Source organism: Lynx canadensis, chromosome A1, assembly GCF_007474595.2.
Source record: "Lynx canadensis isolate LIC74 chromosome A1, mLynCan4.pri.v2, whole genome shotgun sequence".
Classification (NCBI taxonomy): domain Eukaryota; kingdom Metazoa; phylum Chordata; class Mammalia; order Carnivora; family Felidae; genus Lynx; species Lynx canadensis.
The window spans coordinates 153,357,973-153,381,867 of record NC_044303.2 but is presented as its reverse complement, the minus strand read 5'-3'; the positions used below and the strand labels follow the sequence as shown (position 1 = coordinate 153,381,867).

The window sequence follows — 23,895 nt, the reverse complement described above, 5'->3', positions numbered from 1 at the left end:
AGGGAGAGAGAGAGACAGAGAGAGAGAGAGAGAGAGAGAGAGAAAATCCCAAGCAGTGCTCTGGAGCCAGACACAGGCCTTGAAATCACAAACCGTGAGATCATGACCTGAGTCAAAATCAAGAGTTGGATGCTTAACTGACTGAGCCCCCAGGCACACCTGAATACCCCCCCCCCCCACACACACACAAAGGGACTTATATTCCTAGTAAACATTACAATTAAATTACCCAATAAAAGTTACTAAAACCTGAAAAATATTTAACAAGACTTACCTTTAGGCTCTGCTACTCTAATGAAGAGAAACTCAGCATGCCAACCCACTAAGCCATAAGGTGAATCATTAGGCAGAGTCGTTATCACAGATCTGTTTCTTTTCTGATCAATGGTAGCACCTTTAGATACGTCCTCAACCCCTTCTGTGGTAACACGAACGAGTGTTACAGTCACAATTTCTGATAACTCTGGTACATCATCAGCAATAACAGTCAGAGTGATTGTAGATAGTGCCTGCCCTTCAGAAAATGAAATCTAAAATTTTAAAGAAAGAAGATTTTATTTATTTTGTAATTATCACTGTGCAGTAAGAATATCAGATTAAATTTTCTTTCAATATGAACCACAACTTAAATAACAAGAGATATTTAAGCAACACAATATGATTCTACAAATCAGTCAAATTCTTTTCATATTAAAAGTGGAAGACTTTTAGGAAAAAGAAAAAAGTAAACAATTACTGAAACTCAACCTTATAAAACCTGTAGCCAAATTGTCACATCCTGAAGCCTACATTCTATTAAAATATAGAGTATATAGTCTCTCTGGGAGTCTAAGTCCCAGATAACATATTGAAAAATCTATAAAAATAAAAGAAGGTTGGGGTGCCTGGGTGGCTCAGTCGGTTGAGCCTCTGACTTTGGCTCAGGTCATGATCTCACAGTCCGTGAGTTCAAGCCCTGCATCAGGCTCTGTGCTGACAGCTCAAAGCCTGGAACCTGCTTCAGATTCTGTGTCTCCCTCTCTCTCTGACTCTCCCCCGTTCATGCTCTGTCTCTCTCTGTCTCAAAAATAAATAAACTTTAACAAAATTTTTTTTAATAAGTACACAAATAAAAGAAGGTAACATACTAGTTTAAACATTTTTCTCTACAAAAATGTTGCCAGGATTGCTATTTCTTTTGGCTACAATAGATGTATGATTGAACAATCAATGAACCAAAATAGAGGTAGAGAAAGACAAAAAGAGATACAAATCAGAGCATCTCTCTCCTCCTGTTGTATCTGCACTGTCTAGAGTCAAATCCAAATTTGCTAAAAGGCATCTGAAATCCTTTCTGATAGGGCTTTCTTTGTTCCTTGAATGTCATTTCTCATTGCTCCCCACCTTATACCCTATTCTCTAGCAACATGACTACAAGCTACAACCATTCAAACTAGCATTCCAGGCCCATTCTGTTGACGCTCATCTCTCCACCTCAGAAGGCACTTGAAGATATAAACTGAAGAGCTTTATTAATAAAATCAGGGGTCAGATCACTACTACCCTTTGGTGAAATCCATTTTTTAAATTAAGTTTTACTGGCATACAGCAAAGTTCACTTGATTATATATCATCTAACATTGCTATTATGCTACAAAGGCAAATTTGAGAATCTGAGAAAGAGACCATAACAGCCCATAATATTTACTATCTGGCCCTTTACAGGAAAAGTTTATTGGCTCTTGAATAAAATAATTAATTCTTCCAAATATAGTCTACACTTAAGATACTATTATACATTTAAATTACAAATCATTTTAATCATGTTTATGTTAAGAAATATTAATTGGTGAAATATAATTCAGAACACACATAACCTGATAGATACAACTTATAGTTTTGGTAACTTCCATAAAAGTAAATACTCAATGCAATAAAATTTGCCAAAACATTTTTAAGGCACTAAAGCTCTCACTCAGCAATTCTGATCTACTTTTTCATACGCCTGACTATCTTACATAGATTCATTCCCTATTTACTGCTTCCATTTTATACAAATCTTGAAACATTTCCACCTCCAGTGTAATTGGTTTTATCTTTCTGACAGTGTAACACATCCACAATCTGGCCAACTGATGTACTGAACCTAAAAAGGGATGACTTTTTTATAGATAATTTTGGTATTAAAGAAAAAAACTAACAAAAATCACAATAAAACTAATCTTAAATTGTATCCCTCTCTACAGTGATTAGTAGGAATACAGGGCTGACATGGTCAAACTCAAACACTTCATCCATAAGGCAGGCATCAACAGTAACCATAATTTAGAAGTGACTCTCCTATAATTTTGTAAATTACGTACCACTCCTGAGGTAGGAAATACATCACTAATACTTCCGTCAGCTTCCCATGCTGTGGTTATACGACCATATGTTCCTTTTAAGCGCTCAACATTCAAGGTTACTAAGCTATCTTGCTCCATTTCTTCCACTTGCTTATATAATGAATTCTGAAAAACACACAGGAAGTCACAAGGGATTAACGGACATTACCTAAGTACACTTTTATTTCGTGCTGTTATGCATGTGCAAACTTCATAGTACTAAGCAATATTGGGTAACACAAAAACGTGATATAAGTGAAAAACAATAGTTAAAAAAAACAGCAGTATAAGATAGCCATGATTTTATTTCAAAAACATACATGTGTGAATAGGTAAAAGGCTAAGTTAAAGTAAACTAAAATGTTAATTTTTAGACGATTATTTTTTACTTTGTCTTCTGTAATTTTCAAATTTATTCAACAAACATATGTCATATTCATATCCAGAGAGCATATACTTTTTGACAGTATTATACATAGTATATAAAGTTTGTAGAAATGAATGGACATAGAGTCAGGAGATGAAGGAAATCTTCTCCCCCTGTGCAACTTCTGGCAATCCCTCTAGGTCTTGTTTCCTTCTTGTAAAATAAGTTTTTGATCTACGTGGACTTTAAGGTCCCACCCAAATGTAGAAACACCAGTGAGAATCAGGGCATTCTTCCTGTTCACTTACAAACGTCTTTTATCCTTGAATTCATACACTCTGAAATGTGATTATCCTTGAATTCATATACTCTACAGGCTGTGCTGTTTCCACTGATAATGTTTCATCCTTAGTCCCCAGTCTTTACAACTATTTTTCCTGCCAGAAATAGCCCCTTCTCTGGTATTAGAATCTCACACTCTCTTCTCACCTAAGCTTCTTGGTGTCTTTCCTTCGTCCCAAACTGATTTCTACCTTAGTGTGACTGGAACTCCTCCTCCAACACTTGCAGCATCTCTTGCCAGCTGCGGAATGAGCTTTTCCTCAAAATCAATATTCAAAAGAATCCCTTCTTACAACACCCCTAGTTTATCTATAAGCAATAAAGGAAGAATATGGAGTATAAAGATTTTTAACAATCTTCCCAGTAATAGTTTTCTTTTTCTTGTCTTTTTACTATAGTAATCTGAAAATAAATTCCTCCATGAATTTCTTAAAGCTTCTATTTAGAAGGCTAATTTGAGTAGATAGCCTTTCCTTTGGCAGTGTTTTACACTGCATTTTTAACATATTGTTACAAATGTTACATAGTAATAAAATCTTGCTCAAAGCATTCAAACATTCCTACAGAAAATATCTTGATTTTAAAATATGCATATGGGGTGCCTGGCTGGATCAGTCAGTAGAATACGCGACTAAATCTCAGGGTTGTAAATTCGAGCCCCATGATGGGTGTAGAGATTACTTAAAAATAAAATCTTTTAAAAAATAAAATAAAATATGTATATAATTTGTACATAAAATACAATGCCTTTCAAAGAGAAGCCTCTCAGGCTCCATGCCCTCTACCAATAAGGGTTAGTAAAACAAGGATTTAATACAGCCAGAAAATTATGAAGAAACTCTCTGACAACTAAATCTTATCTTACAACAAGCTTGTCCAGACACAAGAGGCCTGTACTGAGAAATTCTAGTGAATGGACTGAAAGAACCCAGGATATTATCTACTAGGAAAGATTAAACCACAGTACTTTGATGTTTCTATGATAATTTTGGAGTAAGCTTCATAAAGAGAAATCTGGGGCACCTGGGTACCTCAGTCGGTTAAGCATCTGACTTCAGGTCACGATCTTGCGGTTCATGGGTTCGAGCCCTGTGTCACGCTCTATGCTAATAGCTTGGAGTCTGGAACCTGCTTCGGATTCTGTGTCTCCCTCTCTCTGCCCCTTCCCACTCACGCTCTTTCTCTCTCCCAAAAATAAATAAAAATTAAAAAAAAAAAAAGAGGAAATCTACCATGCTTAAACAGTTAAGGAATAGAATGTGCTCTCCATGCGCAGCAAGGCTTAACGACAAGAGGATGAGACCACACAGCAGAGCATGTTGGTTCTTGCTCCAAGGTCTCCAGCTCTGCCCTGTCAATATCTACGGCCCGAGAAAGCCATGGGAGTGTTCTGTCCCCTCCCCTGCATTATGAAAGATTCATACCAAACACTTCCTGTGTACCAGGCATTTTTCTGGCATAAAGCTGCGAACAAAACAGTATCTCAGTTCTTGTAGCCTTGCATTCTAGAAAAAGAAACTTGACAATAGACAAATTAGGCCACTACAAATTCCATAAAGAAGACTAAGGCAGGATAAAAAAAAGGTACAGAATGATGGTGGGGAATTAACAATTTTCAATCAGGGAAGGCCTTTCTGGTAAGTTGTTATTTCAACAGAAACTGGAAGAAAGTAAGGAAACAAGTCATGTTTCCACCTGGTGGGGAAGGTAGTCTTCTTTCTTTCTAATCTTCTCCACCACAATTCACGCCTTAGAGCTGTACTGTCCTACACAGTGGCCAGTGGCCACAGGTGGCTACTGAGCACCTGTAACGTGACTGGTCTATAAGTGCAAAATGCACTGGAGGTTTGAAGACAAAGTATGAAAAAAAGAGTATAGAGTATTTCATCAGCCATTTTATGTTGGTTAATATATCAGGCTAAATAAAATAAAATACTAAAAATATTTTCACCTATTTCTATTTTTTTTCTGGAGCTAAAAAACTAAAATTATATATATGGCTCACATTATAATTCTTCTGGGCAGAAGTGCTTCAGGAAAAGCTGACCTGCCTGTATCTGCAGAGATGGGCCAGAATGCGGAACATGGTGATCCTACAACGCTTGCAAGGACTCATTCAGGACATTAGCACATCCAAAACTCCTCATCTCAGCTCTCAAACCTGCTCTTAATAAGTTGTACATCTCTCACTGAAAGGAAAATTCCTGCTTCCTGTAATTCTGTGGTTTATTGCTAAATTACTGCACTAGTTTCCTGTCAATTTCTGTCCTTACCCACTTACAATCTAGTGTCAATTCTATGGCCAGAGTAGTTCATTTATTTTATTTAAAAAAAAAATTTTTAATGTTTATTTATTTTTGAGAGAGACAGCGCGTGAGCAGGAGGGAGGCAGACAGACAGACATAGAAGCCGAAGCAGGCTCCAAGCAGGACACAGGGCCCAAACACACAATGAGATCATGACCTAAGCTGAAGTTGGAGGCTCAACCCACTGAACCACTCAGGCACCCCCAAAATGGTTATGTGAGCCGGGTCATGTTGCTCTCCCACTTCAACCCATTCCCTCAGTGGCTAACTTCGTGATGGTAATCAGCGGCTTATGCAGGAGTAAGTTCACACAGTAGCCTCCCTGCTATCCTTCAAAGGCTGCTCAGAGGTTGGCCCTTGCCTGGTGTCTAGGAAGCTGGATTTCAAGAGGATTCTCACCATTCCTGGAACTCATAGTGGCTCTCCGTGCCTGTGCTATACACACAATGTAGTTTTTACTGAACACCTGTTTTCACTCTGGGAGTCTGGAATTGTGACATGTGCCAGGCTGAGAGGGCCTGCATGAACAGTTCCCAGGGAAAACCCCAGGCACGGAGTCTCTAATGAGCTTCCCCGGTTGGTAACACATCTCACATACTGTCAGCATTCACCCTCAATGCTGGGGGAATTAAGTGTGTCCTGTGTGATTCCCCTGGGGAGAGCTCTTGGAAGCTTGCACCCAGTTTCCTCTGCACTTCACTCCATAAGCCTTTTCCCTTACGACTTTGTTTTGTATCCCCATCACTGTAATAAATCACAGTATGAGAATGACAGAACCCTGAGTCCTTTGAGTCCTCCTAGTAAGTCATCAAAACTGTGGGTGCTGCTGGGGATGCCTGAAACAAGGCCCTGGCCCTTCAATTTCTTTGGCCTCATCTCTACCTGACTGACTTCGGCCACAGTAGCCTCCTTGCTACACCAGATAGGCGAGGCTTATTTCAGGGCTTCGGCTGTTGCTGGTGGTTCCCCCTGCCTCAAATGTTCTTCCCCCATCTCCTACACACCTTCGTCCTCATATCACTTCCTCAATGTCACCCTCCCTGATAGCCTATGTTTTACTTCTCTGCACACAATCCCCACCCCCTCCCTCACAATCTCCATCTGTCCTTCCTGCCTAACGTTCTTCCATGGCACATACTACCATCAGATACAGTACAGATGTCTCTTGTCCACTGTCTCCCTTTGCCTCATCTACAATTTAAGAACAATGAGGATAAAGAGTTTTACTATTTTACTTTTTGATAAATCTCTAGCACCTGAAAGAGCATCTGGTACACAGGTGTTTGTTTAAAAAAACTGCTACACAAATAAATAAATTAATGAACAGTTGCATAAGTGGCCTTGTTAGTTCAATGAGAGATGAGAAGAGTTTTCCAGAAGCTTTTGGGAAATCTCTTCCTTACTCCAAGAGCCACATTTCTCTCTCTCCCCAACTGGACATGAACAAGAAAGCAGTAGACCTAACAGTAACATCAGCTTTCAAACAACCAGATGAAGAACCAGCTTTATGCTGGCAAAGTGGAGAGATGGAAAGAATCTGAGTCATGTTGACATAGTATCCACCCCACTCTGAAGCTTATCTTCTCTGTGGACATGTTCTTGGTGTTTAAGACAATTTGAGCTGGGTTTTCCTTACTTGCAGAAGATTTCAGAGAACGATACATGATAGTTGCAGCTATAACTCTAGTTAAGAAATAAGGATAAAAAATAAACTCAAAATAGATAAAGGACCTGAAAGTGAGACAGGAAACCATCAAAACCCTAGAGGAGAAAGCAGGAAAAGACCTCTCTGACCTCAGCCTCAGCAATTTCTTACTTGACACATCTCCAAAGGCAAGGGAATTAAAAGCAAAAATGAACTATTGGGACCTCATGAAGATAAAAAGCTTCTGCACAGCAAAGGAAACAATCAATAAAACTAAAAGGCAACTGACAGAATGGGAAAAGATATTTGCAAATGATATATCGGACAAAGGGCTAGTATCCAAAATCTATAAAGAACTCACCAAACTCCACATATGAAAAACAAATAATCCAGTGAAGAAATGGGCAGAAAACATGAATAGACACTCGTCTAAAACATCATCCAGATGGCCAACAGGCACATGAAAAGATGCTCAACATCGCTCCTCATCAGGGAAATACAAATCAAAACCACACTCAGATACCGCCTCATGCCACTCAGAGTGACTAAAATGAACAAATCAGGAGACTACAGATGCTGGCGAGGATGTGGAGAAATGGGAACCCTTTTGCACTGTTGGTGGGAATGCAAACTGGTGTAGCCGCTCTGTAAAACAGTGTGGAGCTACCTCAAAAAATTAAAAATAGATCTACCCTATGATCCAGCAATAGCACTCCTAGGAATTTACCCAAGGGATACAGGAGTACTGATGCATAGGGGCACTTGTACCCCAATGTTTACAGCAGCACTCTCAACAACAGCCAAATTGTGGAAAAAGCCTAAATGTCCATCAACTGATGAATGGATAAACAAATTGTGGTTTATATACACAATGAAATACTACCTGGCAATGAGAAAAAATGAAATGTGGCCTTTTGTAGAAATGTGGATGGAGTTGGAAAGTGTTATGCTAAGTGAAATAAGGCAGGCAGAGAAAGACAGATACCATATGTTTTCACTCTTATGTGGATCCTGAGAAACTTAAGACCATGGGGGAAGGGAAGGAAAAAAAAAGTTAGAGAGGGAGGGAGCCAAACCATGAGAGACTCTTAAAAACTGAGAATAAACTGAGGGCTGATGGGGGTGGGAGGGAGGGAAAGTGGGTGGTGGGCATTGAGGAGGGCACCTGATGGGATGAGCACTGGGTGATGTATGGAAAACAATTTAACAATAAATTTCATATTAAAAAAAAAAGAAATCAGGATAGAGTTTGCACACAGGGCTAAATGGTGCAATATAAAAGGGTGTCCTTTTGCTCATGAATAAAGGAATATGAACTCTGAGATGGAAATCAACCTGAGAATATCTGAATAGTTCTCTTTCTTCAGGGGAAAGCACCTCCATGTGTACAATGCAAGTACAGTTATAAATCTCTCTCTCTCTCTCTCTCTCTCTCTCTCCCCCTCCCTCTCTCTCTCTCTCAATATACATAAGACAGTAATATATTTGTAGGTGATGTGTGTGATGAAACACAGTATATAGTCTATTTGGGACTTGTTTCATCATTACTCTCTAGAGATAAGGCTAATAGCAGAGCCAAACTCCAGGACTAAGGCCAACTGGGAACATTTCAAATTCAATCCTATAAGAGTAATCAGCACAAAAAAAAAAAAAAAAAAAAAAGTTTAGGACAAGATGATTCAGAAGGTTCAGCATGTAGGACTATAAATTATAAGACATCAGTTAAGTACACCTTAAAATGCACAGTCAGGATGAAACAGGGAAAGAGAAGGAAGAGAGGCTTAAGATACTCAAAGGAGGACTGAGTGCTGACAACATCTAACATATAAATACAATGAATAAATCATTTTGACTTTTAAGGGTGGGATCTATACCTGAGCAAATCCAACGACTCCATAGGCATCATCATTAGACAGAATAGTTATTTTCACATAACCATTAATACCAATCTCTGCTCCTCCTTTGGGATTTTTAAGCTCAACTCTGAAGAATTCTTTTTCTTCTGGAACTGTATCATCAAGGACATTTACCACTATTACAGCTTCTCTGTCACCAGGTTCAAATATCAGTTCACCTGAACTAGCATAAGAAGCACATCAAATAAGACAGCTGAAACAAATCTCAGGCATATACATAGTAGATTACATATAAAATTCTCAGAACACTAATTAATACTAATCATTTGGGAAAATCACATTTCATAAATAAAATTTTAATCCAAAATGTTTAAAATACTGATTAGCTCGATAGAATATATATAAGTAACATGGAACACAACCAAATTTCTAGATTATGAATTAACCTTATATTTTATATTTTTTCAGTCATTAAATAAACACTTAGAAATTAGGTGCCCTATAAAAACTATGGTAAGCATAAAGAGGTTCCGTATAAAATGGTGAACGTACCTAGGAATAAAGTCAGACTGGCTGGAGATGTAGGCCAGCTCATATATGTGTGAGTGCCTGGTTCCCACTAGAGCAATTAAATTCTTGCTTGAATTAAGGGACTTTACTGTAACAGAAGCTGCATCATGAGCAGAAGGTGCTTCCAGAATAAAAGAGAATTGATTCAGCTCTGAATTCCAGCAGTAAAGTGCAGACATAGCTTGGCTAATAAGAAGTATGTGGACTGTGGAAAGGAAAGAAAAGGCAACTATAGTAGAATGTGAATGTTATCTCACATGCTCCTTATTGTAGGACCAAAACAAAATCTTTTCAACTCTCAAAGTTCCGTTTTGGTGTCTGAATTAACTAAATATGATCTGATTTCTGAAAATCAAAGTATTATTTGAAATGAATGTAAATAGTAATTTTTTAAATGCTGTGGAATGATCAAACCAGCCTAACAATAAACCTATTTCCACTTAAGAAATCACTGGATAGGGCAACTGGGTGGCTCAGTCGGTTAAGCATCTGACTCCTGACCTCGGCTCAGGTCATGATCCCACGGTTTGTGAGTTCGAGACCCATGTCAAGCTTTGCGCTAACAGCATGGAGCCTGCTTGGGATTCTCTCTCTCTCCCTTTCTCTTTCTCTCTGCCCCTCCTCAGCTCTCTCTCTCAAAATAAATAAATAAACATTAAAACAGAAAAAAAAAATCACTGGAGAGTGAAACCCAAATGCATTGTGGACTCTCTGCATTCATCAGTATTTATGTGCTGGGTAATATGGGAGGATATTTTTAAAAGTGAAAAAGATGTATAATCCCATCACTAAATGCTTCATTTTTGTATTTTCCTTTCCAGCCACCATCCATATGAATTCATGATGAACCATGAGTACACAGACTGATTACAAAACAATTCTTAATTATAAAGCTTAACCTTAAATTTATACAGCATTTCTTAGGTGTTATTACAAAGCACTCAAATTTATAGTTTTAATGCATATATAATCTACAGGATTGATCTTTAAAATATGTGTAAATGTTCATGGGTGACTGGGTGGCTTAGTTGGTTAAGCGTCCAACTTCAGCTCGGGTCATGATTTCACATTTCGTGGTTCGAGCCCCACGTTGGGCTCTGTGTTGACAGCTCAGAGCCTGGAGCCTGCTTCGGTTTCTCTGCCTCCCTCTCTCTCTGCCCCTCCCCCACTCGTGCTCTGTGTCTGTCTCTTAAAAATGAATAAATGTTAAAAAAAATTATTTAATAAAAAAAATGCCTAAATGTTCTCTACATTGAATGTTTATTATTTTTATTTAACTTTTCAAGATGAATTAGAGACAGTTATTAATTTTTTTCATTTGATAAATTCTTAAAGGTGGTAATTAAGCCAAAGGATATGAACAAATTTATGATCTCGCTGCTAATGCTTTTTGAAATGTTAGTAGGAAAATGTGCTCTTAATGATTCAATGCAATGGTACATATTAGCAAACATGGAGGGTAAAGGGGCTTAGTACATTGTATAAGGGGAAATTCAGAGAAAGGGAGCTTATTACATTGTATATACCATTAAGCAATCTTCAGGCTTAAAACTGAGAAACCATCCAGAAACATGCACAAATTCTAGTACTTGAAGAAACACATGGGAACATAAAGATATCAACTAAGATGGGTTGGGTATTAAAACAGCACTAGAACCAGAAACCAAGAACATTTCAGCCTATAACGTTACAATGGAAGATTCCAAATCCTTAAATATCAAGAATTACTCATTATGTTTCTTTATGGTAATTATTTAAGTGCTATTGCAGTCTAATAAATGTCGTATAAAAGGTAAAAATCAAGAAAAATGTTATCAATAAACTTGTATGTTAACAATGATGACATATTTTTCATAAAGCTTTGTTAAACTGGGGATGTTCAGTAAAGAGCAAATTTCTCAGACAGATCTCAACATCTCCCAAGTTTAAATGATTCTACAGGCTCAACCAATAATTGTTTCTACAGGCTCAACCAAAATCATAAACTAAAGTACTCTGAGCATCACTGATTGATTATGTATCTTAATCGTTGGAGATACACTCTACTCATTTCCTCTCAATCTGAGAAATATGAGAAGGCAACAAAAAGATAATCAGACATTCAGAGTAGGAAACGTAGGGGGCTCAAATCTGTAGAGTATATAAGCAGAAAGTGTTTTCTCAGAAAATAGACATTTGTACTGTTCAAGATCACACAAGTGGGCTAGGGAATTTAAAAGAAAAAAAATCCTAAATCTCTCCTCTGGAGAACAAAATTTTAACTGGTACTGATTATAGAATTCCCTTCCAGTTATCAAAACCATAAGCAAACAAATAAGAGTATTCCAAAGGAAGGCAACTGGCTGAGATCATTTAAGGAGTGTAGATAGAGAAGTCCCAGGACTGAGTGCTGAGTGCTAGAGCGAGGTTCCAGGGCAAAGAGGTGAGGGAAATTACAAGAAAAATTGGGTCTGTTCTGGAAGGCACTGTGGAAGGATGTAGGAAGTTGGGGGAGGGAAGAGTTGTGCCCCTGGTCTGGAAATTAGGGCTCATGGGATCTAGAACACACACAGATGAGATGACAGCTGCTTTCTCTAGAGGCTTCTTATGGTCTGGGCTTCTTATGGTCACTCCACAGGAATGAAGAGAATGATGAATTCATCCAAATGATTTCCAAAGATGATGGTTTTTCAAAGGTGATAGTGAAGCTGAGAGTATTAGGGAGTTAAGGAGAAAGGGAGGGATCAGTGTCTTTCCAGCAGCGTTAATTAAATGCCTCTTCCTTAAAGAAGCTTTCTGGACATCCCTTAGACCTGGTCAAGTCTTCTCTATTTTGTGTTATGAGAGCACCGTATCCTTGGACAACAGTTAATGTTTGTACCTAGAAGCTTTTTGTGTGTGATTATATATCATGTCCCCCATTCCCTATTGTATGTTAAACTTCTCCAGAGCAAGGACTAGAACTCGTTTTGTTTGTCCTTGTTTCCTCAGGGCCTACCACTATGCCTGGCACATAACTGGCATTTTAAAAAATTTTTTTTTTTTTCCCAACGTTTATTTATTTTTGGGACAGAGAGAGACAGAGCATGAACGGGGGAGGGGCAGAGAGAGAGGGAGACACAGAATCGGAAACAGGCTCCAGGCTCTGAGCCATCAGCCCAGAGCCCGACACGGGGCTCGAACTCACGGACCGCGAGATCGTGACCTGGCTGAAGTCGGACGCTTAACCGACTGCGCCACCCAGGCGCCCCATAACTGGCATTTTAAAAACTCTATTAAATAATGAAGGAGAGAAGGAAGAAAGAAAGATAAGTGTATATGTCCTTGCCTTCTCTGTCATATCCATTCTTCCTCTTGCATTTAAAGAATTCTGTCACCACCCAATAATCTCTGTCAAGTCATTAACCAGAATAAATATGTAATCCTCACAGTCATGGCTCCAATCTAATATTTGACATATTCAAAATAAGAAAGTCCTTGAATATTATTTAATGCATAATTTCAGCTTTCAGGGGATCTATAATAAGCCATTCTAAATAATTACTTACAATCTTTTCATACTTCTACAACCTCAAGTCACAGAAACAAAAGAAATAAAGAGACCTCACAATGGGTCCCCTAACAAGTCTCTGGCAGAATTTTTCATAAATTCTTTTAGAAAGAGTGCCTATTCTATTTCTTTAAAAATCTTTAAAGAGAATTCTATAACTTCAATTAATAACCCATTCAGGCAGCACTTGTCATCCTTAAAAACATTCATTAGGAAACTATTTTGAATTATAATAAGTGACTCAAGTAGATACTGTTAGTCCACTTGAAAACTTGAGGTGTAAGAAAAGCAAAACTAATAAAGGAACAAAATTAAAGGACAAGTAGACACAAACAAATACACGGTGAAAGATACATAATTTATTTAGTAAATCAACTGCTGAGTGAATGATAAGAAAGTCACAGCTACGACCCGTCAGAGAGGTGTCACGACAAGTCAAGAGAAGTTATTTACGAAGAGGATGCACAGAACAGAGACACACACAGGGCTCTGACAGCACAGTGAGCCTAAGGTAGAGGCCAGACAATGATGTAGTGGTCCAGATGTCAGGTGGCCAGGGTCTGGGAGAAAGTAGCATGGACATGGGACCAAGGAGGGAAGAGGGCACAGGGAAACAAAGCACAATGAGATAGATAATCCATAAAAAAATGAGAGATAAATAATGCTGATTCCTGCTCAGCAGGTGAGATAACTGAAGGAGACAGGGTCTAAAGATTACAGTGCCTGAATGAGAAAACTGCAGTCAGGTACCTAAGACAGAAACTGCGAGAACAGATTCCTATATTTGTGCTAAATCCTCTACTCTTCTCAGTATCCTAAGTAGATTCTAGCTTTTATGAGTTCAACTACCTGAATGCATTGATGTCTCCAAAATCTAAACCTCTGGCTGATTTCTTCAGTGCCACATTCTCTAAACCCTGCAGAGGCTTCTATGTTAACTCTTGTCCGTGAAGGTGCAAACTCTGCATCCAGCATATTACATACACCAAAGCTAGGTGGAATTAGAAAACATGTTTTTGATCATCATTTGTTTTTGAAATGCCTTCAAGGATTTCTCTACCCTAATAATGCTCAGACTGTAGTCACCAGACCCCTAACAGTCACTGACACACTTCAAGAGGGTCTGTGAGGTCAAAACTATTTTTGTAGTAATACTAAGATGCCGTTTCTCTACATCATTCTCATTCTTTGTTGAGTGTATGTGGGATTTTCTGGAGGCCATATGACTGATAATATTGCAGTAGACAGAATACAGACACAGACATAAGAAACAAGGAATTTGTAAAATAAGAAAGTAATACCATCTTTGTACAAAGGTTTTTCTTTTAGAAAATACTTTTTTTAAAAAAATAAAACATGTTATTTTTGTTCACATGTAGTAAGTTCATTGCTCTCATTCTTAATTAAGAAGTATCTTTAACATTTCTCCTTTTTAATTTCTAATACAATAAATATTAGTAAATAGAACCCACACAAACAAAAGCACTCTGAGTTCCTTAACATTTTAAGAGAATGAGGAGTTCCTAAGGCAAAAATATTGGGGAACCACTGAACCATCCAAACACATATCAAATCCTGAACCTGACATTCCAGACCTTCTTGTATAGATGCTAGTGTGTTTCCAACCTTACCACCACTACGCTGAGTCAAATCCTCTGTCCCTACCACTCTGGTTGACTCACTGTGCCCTCAGCATCATGTCTACTTCCACTTTTCTCTTTTGCTCACACCTTCCCTCCTGCGCACAACATTTCCTACCAGCCCACCCAGACCGAACTCAAGCTCCCCTCTGATACCTCTCACCCACTTCAATTCCACCAATGACAGAGCAAATAGGACTGGAATTCTATCTTGAATTATTATCTTAATATTTTTCTTGCTTCTCCAACCAGACCTCTGAAGGTACAGAATTCTTCATAACTTCAGGGGTGCCTGGGTGGCTCAGTCAGTTAAGCGTCCAATTCTTGATTTTGGCTCAGGTCATGATCTCACGGTTCATGGGATCGAGCCCTGCATAGGGTTCTGTGATGACAGCACAAAACTTGCTTGGTATTTTCTCTCTCTCTCTCTCTCTCTCTCTCTCTCTCTCTCTCTGCCACTCCCCTGCCCATTAAAATAAATAAATAAACTTGAAAAAAATTTAAAAAAAGAAAGAATTCTTCATAACCTTAAACAATGACATATATAATGGCTAATAATAAATGGTGCTGTTTGATTCATACAAAATTCCTATGTCTCAGTTTAAAAGTGAGGCTTTGATCCAGACTCACCTGCTGAGTCACTTGGTTTGGCTTCCAAGTTCCTCTGGGCACCCTAACAGGAGACATGATGACTCAGTGAGCCTGCTCCCTGCATTGTTCACACCTGTTCGGGGAGGCAGCCCCACAAGTTCAATAGGCCAAGTGCTGCTGGCCTCTATGCCTTGTTGCCACTGGTCCACCTAAATGATTCTTCACCAACCCTGCAATAATCCTACAGCCTCCAGACAACATTCACCCCTTGGTTTCTCACTAATGGACTTTTGTTTCTGAAACAACTGTGAGTAAAAATATTGCTTATGTTTCTGATGTGTATATTAAAGCACAGAAAGTCAAGAAAGGATCAGACTAAAAGAAGGATGGGAGAGTGAACAGCCATTTTCTGACTTTTTAAAAATACTTCAATGCAGATACCTGTTACCCTTTTATACTTTCATATTTAAAATATACACTATATGCAATGTCACTCTTCATTTTTCTCTAGACAAAATAAATGTATTACTTTATCCTTCACTAATGTTGTCTGCTCACTAATATGTTCACTAATGCTCACTATTATGTCTAAAATAACACATTTCAGTTATTCTGATTCTTCTCAAGCACAATTCCCATTTAAAAATATTAGTCCTTTTGAATTTCTAGGATTTCCAGAAATAGTACTGTTAAGATCTTGATTTTAGATCCTTATTAAAAGACCCAGTGTCTGGCAAAGTAATACTATCTCTAACTCAACAAGATTAAAATTATTCTAGCTTTCTACATTGCATTTCAGACTCGTTTAAACACCCTTACCTATTCCTGAAGCTGGTGTAAAGGCGTAGATCCTATTAATGGTAGTAAAATCCAGGGATTGAAAATATCTGAAAGAAGACTGTCCTGTCTCCCAGATGAAAATATCAATTGAATTCTGATTTCCTACAATAATGGAATAAAAGCCAAATCTGAAGGCAAAAGTTACAGGAAAAAAATGACAAAATTACACAGTAAAAAAATTATAAAAATATTTAATTTAATTTAAAAACAAATTTAGTTAGGACATTCCTCCAAATTCATTTATTTAAATAACACAACTTGGTAGGAAACACTTCAAATGTTTTTTTGCATTTACTACATGAAGTATGGCCACTGCTTAATCAAATCATGATCTGATATTAAAGAACAGTGACACACGTTTGTTTTTTTAGGAATGCTTAAGTTTTACCTAAGAAAGTTCCACTAGGCAAAAGAAAGCATATTTATACTCAGAGAATATTTTGAAACAGTCTTATCAAAAGTCACTGAGCACTATTTATTACTACTATAAATTACCCACGGCTCCCCAAGTACAGTCACATAAAATGTTATCTGTTTGCACTTCTGATATAAGATCTTCATAGGTCTTTCCACTTTACATACCCATCCCAAATTTTAATACAACTTTAATGTGACAGCTTGTCATCTAAAGATTATACATATAACACTTAAAATCTGTTTTTTCCCCTTAAAATCCATTTGTAGCTGACAGTCAATACCTTATCCATCAAGAAATGGATTAGCTGGGGCACCTGAGAAGCTCAGTCAGTTGAGCATCTGACTCTTGGTTTTGGCTAAGGTCATGATCTCACAGTTCATGGGATGGAGACCCGCACTGGGCTCCGCATTCACAGTGCAGATCCTGCTTGGGATTCTCTCTTTCCTCCCTCTCTCTGCCCCTCCCCCTGCACACGTGTGGGCACATGCTCTCTCTCTCTCAAAATAAACATTAAAGAAAAGAAGAAATGGATTAGCTAAAAAATTATTCCAAGAGCTACGTGTTTTCATAAAGATCCTACTATATGAATGCTATATAATTTCAACCACAATGTATATATAGCAAATGCTAATATCTTCTTACCTAGAGAGAGAGTTTTGGCAAAGATTAAGTAAATATCATCTCCTGAAGTCAAGGCCTCAACTTGTGTTGTCCCACTAATTGGCACTTCTTGAAAGTTAATAAACTCACTGCCAGACCATCTGAGTAAAAGGGAATTTAGCCTGGCATTAACCTGGGAAATGGCTAAGAACACAGAGCCTCTTCGGGTGAACAAGGCTATGCTCAGCACACCTCGGACAGGAAGTGTCTGATGCAAGGTGAAGCTTTCTCCGCTCCATCTGAAGACCTGTGGGAAATGTTCAAATACAAAACCCTTCATGAGTAGGAATTTAGTACTTGTGTGATTTTAACCAATATCATTTATTTACTCTCCTGGTACCCTTTATTTAGTTAGGAGGATACTTTCATAAATGAGAAAATATCAAAACTGACGCTCTCTCACTGCTGTGTGTGTGTGGGTGTGTGTGTGTGTGTGTGTGTGTGTGTGTGTGTGTATAAGCACACGCAGAGAATGAGTGAAAAAGAAGTTATATGAAAATAAATCAATTTCAAATATACATCTGGGTAGGGGCAAGTCACAGAAAGAAAAAAGGAAAGCTAAAAACAGGAGAGAAGTTACTTATATATGAAAATTTCAGTTGTGGGTAAGAAACCTTCTGATGCTGTAATATCATTCCTTATCCACTGTTCAAGCAATAGAATATAAAAAGAAACACCAAAAATTTTTAGTCCTGAAGGTGGCAATGCATACAAGGTTTTAAGGTGAGTGTTCACATATTTAAAATTAAAAGAAGATCCTGAATCTACCTGGTTTCTTACACAATCTGGTCAATTGCAGAATTATATTTATTCAGTCAACAACTGGAAATCTTATGTGAGACTGGCATTATGCTAGGAATTATGGATAGAGTGGCCTCTCCCTTATGGATCTTACTAACTGTTAGGAAAAGGCAAACAATAAACACACTGATAAATAAATGTATGATTATTCAATTGAGACAAATGCTGAAGATAACAACTGGGATGATATGATAGAGAATTATGGGTGTACTAGGGAAATAAAGTTGGAAAGAATGACAATGAATGACATGGAAAAATTTCTAAGGCAAAAAATGTCTGTCATAAGCTGAATGAAGAATGGTCCAACTAGAAGGAAGTTGATAGTGCTAAGGAATGAAGACAGTAAGACTGGAGAGATAAGATCATGAGATATCTTTTGTGAAGATGACCATATAATTTATCACTGGGATCCTTTACAGAGCAAAAGGGACAGTATTGACATAATCCACTCCTGTGTTGAGTGGATACAGAAATATAGTTATGCTACTTATAGTCCATTATTAAATAACTTAGAATTTATTTTACATATAATTAGAAATCACTGAATAGTTTTAAAATGAGGAATAATATAAAATATTATTTTTAAAAGACTGCTCCAGCTACTTGATGGATAAGGGATGTGAGGAGTCAGAGAAGTTCTGAGAGCAGCTGGGAGGCTACTCCAACTGTGTGGGAGAGAAATGACAGGACCTACACTAGGCAGTGAGAATAAGAGATGGAAAGAAATGTCTGTATTCAAAACATTACTAGGATAAATAATCAAAAACAGTTATCAATTAGATGTGAATGAATAAAAATGAGTAATCAAGAAAGATGAATGCCAGCATTTGGTCTTGAGCAATTGCATTTATGAGGTTGCTATTTCCTGAGATGAAAGCAAGCATTGCAACAAGTTTCAAAGAGAAAATCAAAGTTAAGTTTGGGATATGTTATTAAACTTAGGTACTTACGGAGTGATGCCAACAAGAAGTTAGATATGTAAGTCTAGAAATTAGAGAAAAGGCTACCAAGAAAATTGGAAGACAGCCTATAGCTGACACCTAAAGGCACAGGATTGATAAATGTACCTGGATTGGACAAAAAGAAAAAGAAATTTAAACAAACACTAAAACTGAAAAAGGCCAAGATATCTAAGTTCAGAAAAGGGAGGAGGAACTGGCGGTGGAAACTGAAAAGGGTGACACAGAGAGACAGAAGGCAAACCTGTGTGGTATTTCAGAAATGAAGAGAAGAGGGGTGTCTGGGTGGCTCAAGTGGCTAAGCATCTGACTTCGGCTCAGGTCATGATCTCATTGTTCATGAGTTCGAACCCCACGTCAGTCTTTGTGCTGCTGGCTCAGAGATTAGAGCCTGCTTCAGATTCTGTGTCTCCCTGGCTCTCTCTGTCCCTCCCCTGCTCATGCTCTGTCTCACTCTCTCTCTCAAGAATAAATATTTAAAAAATTTAAAAAAAAAAGAAATGAAGAGAAGAGACAGTTTAAATTTGAGGATGAGGTAACTGTCACATGCTAATAGGAAGCAGCATAAGACAATGACCAAAAAAACATCCAGTGAATTTGCAACCCAGCTGTCATCAATGACCATGAGGAAAGACAAAAGCTGGTAGACAATTCTTTCACCGTGTCTTACTACAGAAGGGAGAAAAGAAATGAAACAGAAGGTAGAAGGGGGTGAGATCAGGAGAGAAATTTATTTTGAAACTTGGAGATCCTGCATTTACACTGATTGCAATAATTTGACAGAGAGAGACACTAGTGATGCCAGACACAAGGGGAATAACTAAACCTTCTTATGGCAAGAGGAGCCTGGTTGTTATAGAAGGAAAACTTTTTCCATAACGGGATGGAGGAACAAGACTGGGTTTCAAGAAGGTTTCTGAATTTGGTCTTAGCAAGATGACTAAGCTCCTTTCTGGTAGATTTCATTTCAACAAAGTCATCAGCTGAAAATGCAATGAACAGCAGGTAAGTGAGTCAGAGGAGTGAGAAAATTATCAAATAAGTATTATTAGGATTATGAGATGTAGTTAATTAGAGAAATGTGGAATTTCTGGGGGTGATGTTAAGCGCCCATTTGGCAATGCTAATCATGAATTATTAGTGATACCATCTGTCCAGTTACATGATTTTTCTGCATAATGTTTTCCAAAGCCATTAAATTCTAATTAAATGTTCATGCTTACTACTGCACTTGGTCTGCCTCTTGAAGACAATATTTATAATTCCAATGTTTAAAAATTAACTGTGAATAATTAATATCTACATTCTACTTTACTATTTTACCACCATCAAATAATGGGGGTTTTTTACACTAAATTTACAGACTACACCTTTGATGAGTTTCAAATAGAGTATTTTTTAAAAATTCATTTTAAAAGAATCAAACCTGAGTTAATTCAGAATCATCTCTTTGACTGGCAACAATTAAATAATCTTGATTGTCTGAACTAAAATATTTTACTTGAGAACTTTCCGAAATAATGATCGTTTGTACCTGCAAGGAAGATAAGACCATGGGAAAAAATATTTAAAGGCGAATTTAACTAGAAAAGACTCTAATACACTAATAGTATGAGTAATATTTGAAGTTCAAAATTTTAAAAATCATTCTGAACACTAGGAATGCATACTTAGGTGTCATTTCAAGACAGACAAAAATATCCCGGATAAAGTCACTCTGCTAAAATGTGTATCAACTTGCAAAAAGCTTCTTTTCATATTAATATAGAACATATATTATCTTCCACTTAGATCTTACAAATCTGATTTTCCTTTTAAATAAAGCAATCTACAAAAAATGAAGACATTTTTTTACCAAGAATAATTTGAATCCAGATGTGAATGTATACACACTGATAACGGAAGGCTTTTCTTCATTTCTTTCTTCATGAGTAATCACAAAGTAAGGGGAAACACCAATATTAAATGCCTCACAAGTTTTAGGATTTTCTATATTTAAATCCTAGGAAATAAGGAATAACGGTAATTCATGAGTCATCTGATTTTTACATGTACACTTTATTTTATGTACTATAAAATGACTGATGTTTACCTCAAGTGGTATAAAAATCCCTTGCCATCGATAAATAGTAGAAGACACTTTTCTTAACATTACACCATAAATTGAATCTTCCAAAATAAAGAAACACCAACCAGAAGGTGATGCATCCAAAAAACTTTGAACTATGGAAAACACAGCATCCATTCCCCCTGAAAAACATAAATCATGATTTGCTAATGTAAAACCCCTTCAAATCTTTATGCCAAGTTTATTGTTTAAACAGTTCAACTAGTGAGTTTGTTACAAGACATAAATGGTGTGTGTGTATAAGACAAAAAATATAAGCCAGAGAATTTAAAAAATAACTAAAAATAACAACTTTTAAAAATTGTTAAAACTCTATTCTAAATCTACATAGACCTTTCCAAAATGCATTTAAAATACTAAATGTATATTTAAAAATGTTTTAATGTTTATTCATTTTTGAGAGAGAGAAAGAGAGACACAGAGAGTGAGTGGGGAAGGGGCAGACAGAGAGCGAGGCACAGAATCTGAAGCAGGCTCTAGGCTCTGAGCTGTCAGCACAGAGCCCAACGCGGGGCTCAAACCCACGAACCACGAGATCATGACCTGAGCTGAAGTCGGACACTTAACCGACTGAGCCACCTAGGCACCCCTAAAATACTAAATGTATATTTTAAAGGGAAATATGCTCAACATGATTTTTATCAACTTTCATAAAGATGATGAAAATATAATTGAGAAATGTTTAAATAATCTCATTTTATAGAAACACACTAAATGTTTAGTTTTAAAAACTTACACTGTTAATTTGAAACTATGCCCATCCACTGATTTCTTGCTTTACACATTATATATTTAAGAACACCAAAACAGACTCACCTACTTTAAATAGCTGTCAACTTTTTAATCAACTTATCACAGGTACATGTCCCAAAATTTTGCACATTTAAACAAAGACAAAAAAATCCCTATCCCATGAACAATAATTTTTAAAAAGCTCTACGTTTTATTATCATACCAGTTTCCCAAAGAAATTTCTTTTTAAACTTTAGCTAATGTGTGAACAATAAGAATAAATGTCAAGGTTGAAATCTAGGCTCCTTATAAATTATTGACCATTTTCAGATTACCAGTTCAAGAAGTCATGTCAACGCCTCAAAGTGATTTCCTTTCCTAAAAAACAAGTATTCTAAATTCCTACTGTCATCTTTTAAAGGTACACCACAGCTTTCGCATTAAGAGTCTGAATGTTTTACATTAAGGTCCTTACCATCTGGCCTAATCCTTCCCTACCATAATGCAGGAAGATGGTGAATGAAAAATAAATAATGCTGACATTTAAGAATCTCCAACATACACCCTCACAAGTACTTCCAAAAACACATGCAGATTCCAAACCATAATGAGATAACTGAATTAGAAATCATACTCTTTCCTTTTTGGATCCTATCACCTCCTGTCTTTTAGAAAATTATACCACTACTAACCCTTTCCATTTTAAGTACTCACTCTTTCTCTACTTACTAGGCCTTTTCCGTCAGCATTTAAATATGCTTAGGTCTCTCCAAACTAAACAAATGAATAAACAAAACCCCTTGAGTCCTACACCACATCACTACCTTTGCTAGGTCCTACCTTCTCAGTCAAACCTCAAACAGTTACATATATTTGACGTCTCCATTCCCTTACCTCCATTCAAAATGTTATTTCAGTTCCTATCCCTCTATACAAATAGCTCTTGCTATTTTATTCCTTCTCTATTGCTAACCACAATAGACATTTTTTTTGGTTTTTATCTTACTGGGCTTCTACACCAGCAACTAACACAGTTACCACTCCTTCCTTTTTCAAACACTCTTCTGCTGCTGTCTGCAATCCCACATTCCCTTGGGTTTCTCACAGTAGGTCTTCTATGTCTCCTTTGCTTCATCCTCTTCCTCTCCCTAGTAACTCAATTTGAGCCTTCTCAGAGCTCAGTCTGGGTCCTCCTCCCTTCTCTACCTACAGTCCCTCTTTCCAGGTTTTTACATGAATTTCCATGATTTTAAATACAACATACACACTAAAGATATCCAAATTTATCTCTGCAAAAGTTTCTGTTCCTTTGAGTCTAGAGAAATGTCTTCTCAAAAGTAACTCATATTCAAAATGTGTTAAATCACATATTTAACTCCCTCTCACCAAAATAACACCTAGCTCTCATCCATTACTCCTTTTCTTACTGGCAAGTATGACTCTCCATGCAACCACAGAAGCTAAAAATCTAGTAATTATCTCTACAATCTCCTTCATACACAATCCATCACTTTGTCCAAACGACCATAGGCTGACCTTTTGTTTGTCTCCTTTCATCCTCTCTTTTCTTCTTTGCCAAATCATTCTCTACACAGTACCAAGAATGATCTTTGAAATGCAAATGAGATTATGCCACTCCACAAATATACCTGGCAACCCTCCTGTAAGCATGAACCACTCAGAGACTTTCCATTAACCCTAGAATAAAGACTAAAGTACCTAACATATTCTTCAAGCTCTTCAATGATCAGGTCTTACCTAGTTCTTCAAAGTCAACTCTCCCACTTATTTCTAACTCCAATGTCCACTCTACAGTTCATCATTTCTACACTTTTTTATGCCTCTAGACTTGTGCCTCAATAGTTTCCCACCTTCCCTCCATGTTCCTCCAACTCAGATCTTTGCAGAATCAACATCACTCATCATTCAATCCTTGTTCAAACACTGATACTCTTGGGAAGCACTCCTTCGTGTTCTCACAGCACTTAGAATTACTCCTTTAAAACATTTATTACAGTTTTAAACTACATACTGAGTTTTACTTACTGAGTTTATTTTTGTCTCCTCCTAAATTCTAAGCATCATGAGTTCAATATCATGCCTGACACATGATAGACTCTCAATAAATATTTGTGGCTGCAATAAAAG

The 23,895-nt window shown here is 37.3% G+C and overlaps 1 protein-coding gene across 1 annotated transcript in view; it reads right to left on the bottom strand.

The window, feature by feature from the left end:
• The window catches only part of ADGRV1 (adhesion G protein-coupled receptor V1), a 519,149-nt gene that overhangs the window by 385,249 nt on the left and 110,005 nt on the right, over positions 1 to 23,895 (bottom strand). The window contains 9 exon segments of the mRNA XM_032593635.1: positions 275 to 530; positions 2,343 to 2,489; positions 8,898 to 9,102; positions 9,432 to 9,654; positions 16,029 to 16,151; positions 17,110 to 17,374; positions 20,314 to 20,421; positions 20,743 to 20,889; positions 20,980 to 21,137. Coding sequence (XP_032449526.1) covers positions 275 to 530; positions 2,343 to 2,489; positions 8,898 to 9,102; positions 9,432 to 9,654; positions 16,029 to 16,151; positions 17,110 to 17,374; positions 20,314 to 20,421; positions 20,743 to 20,889; positions 20,980 to 21,137 — 1,632 coding nt within the window.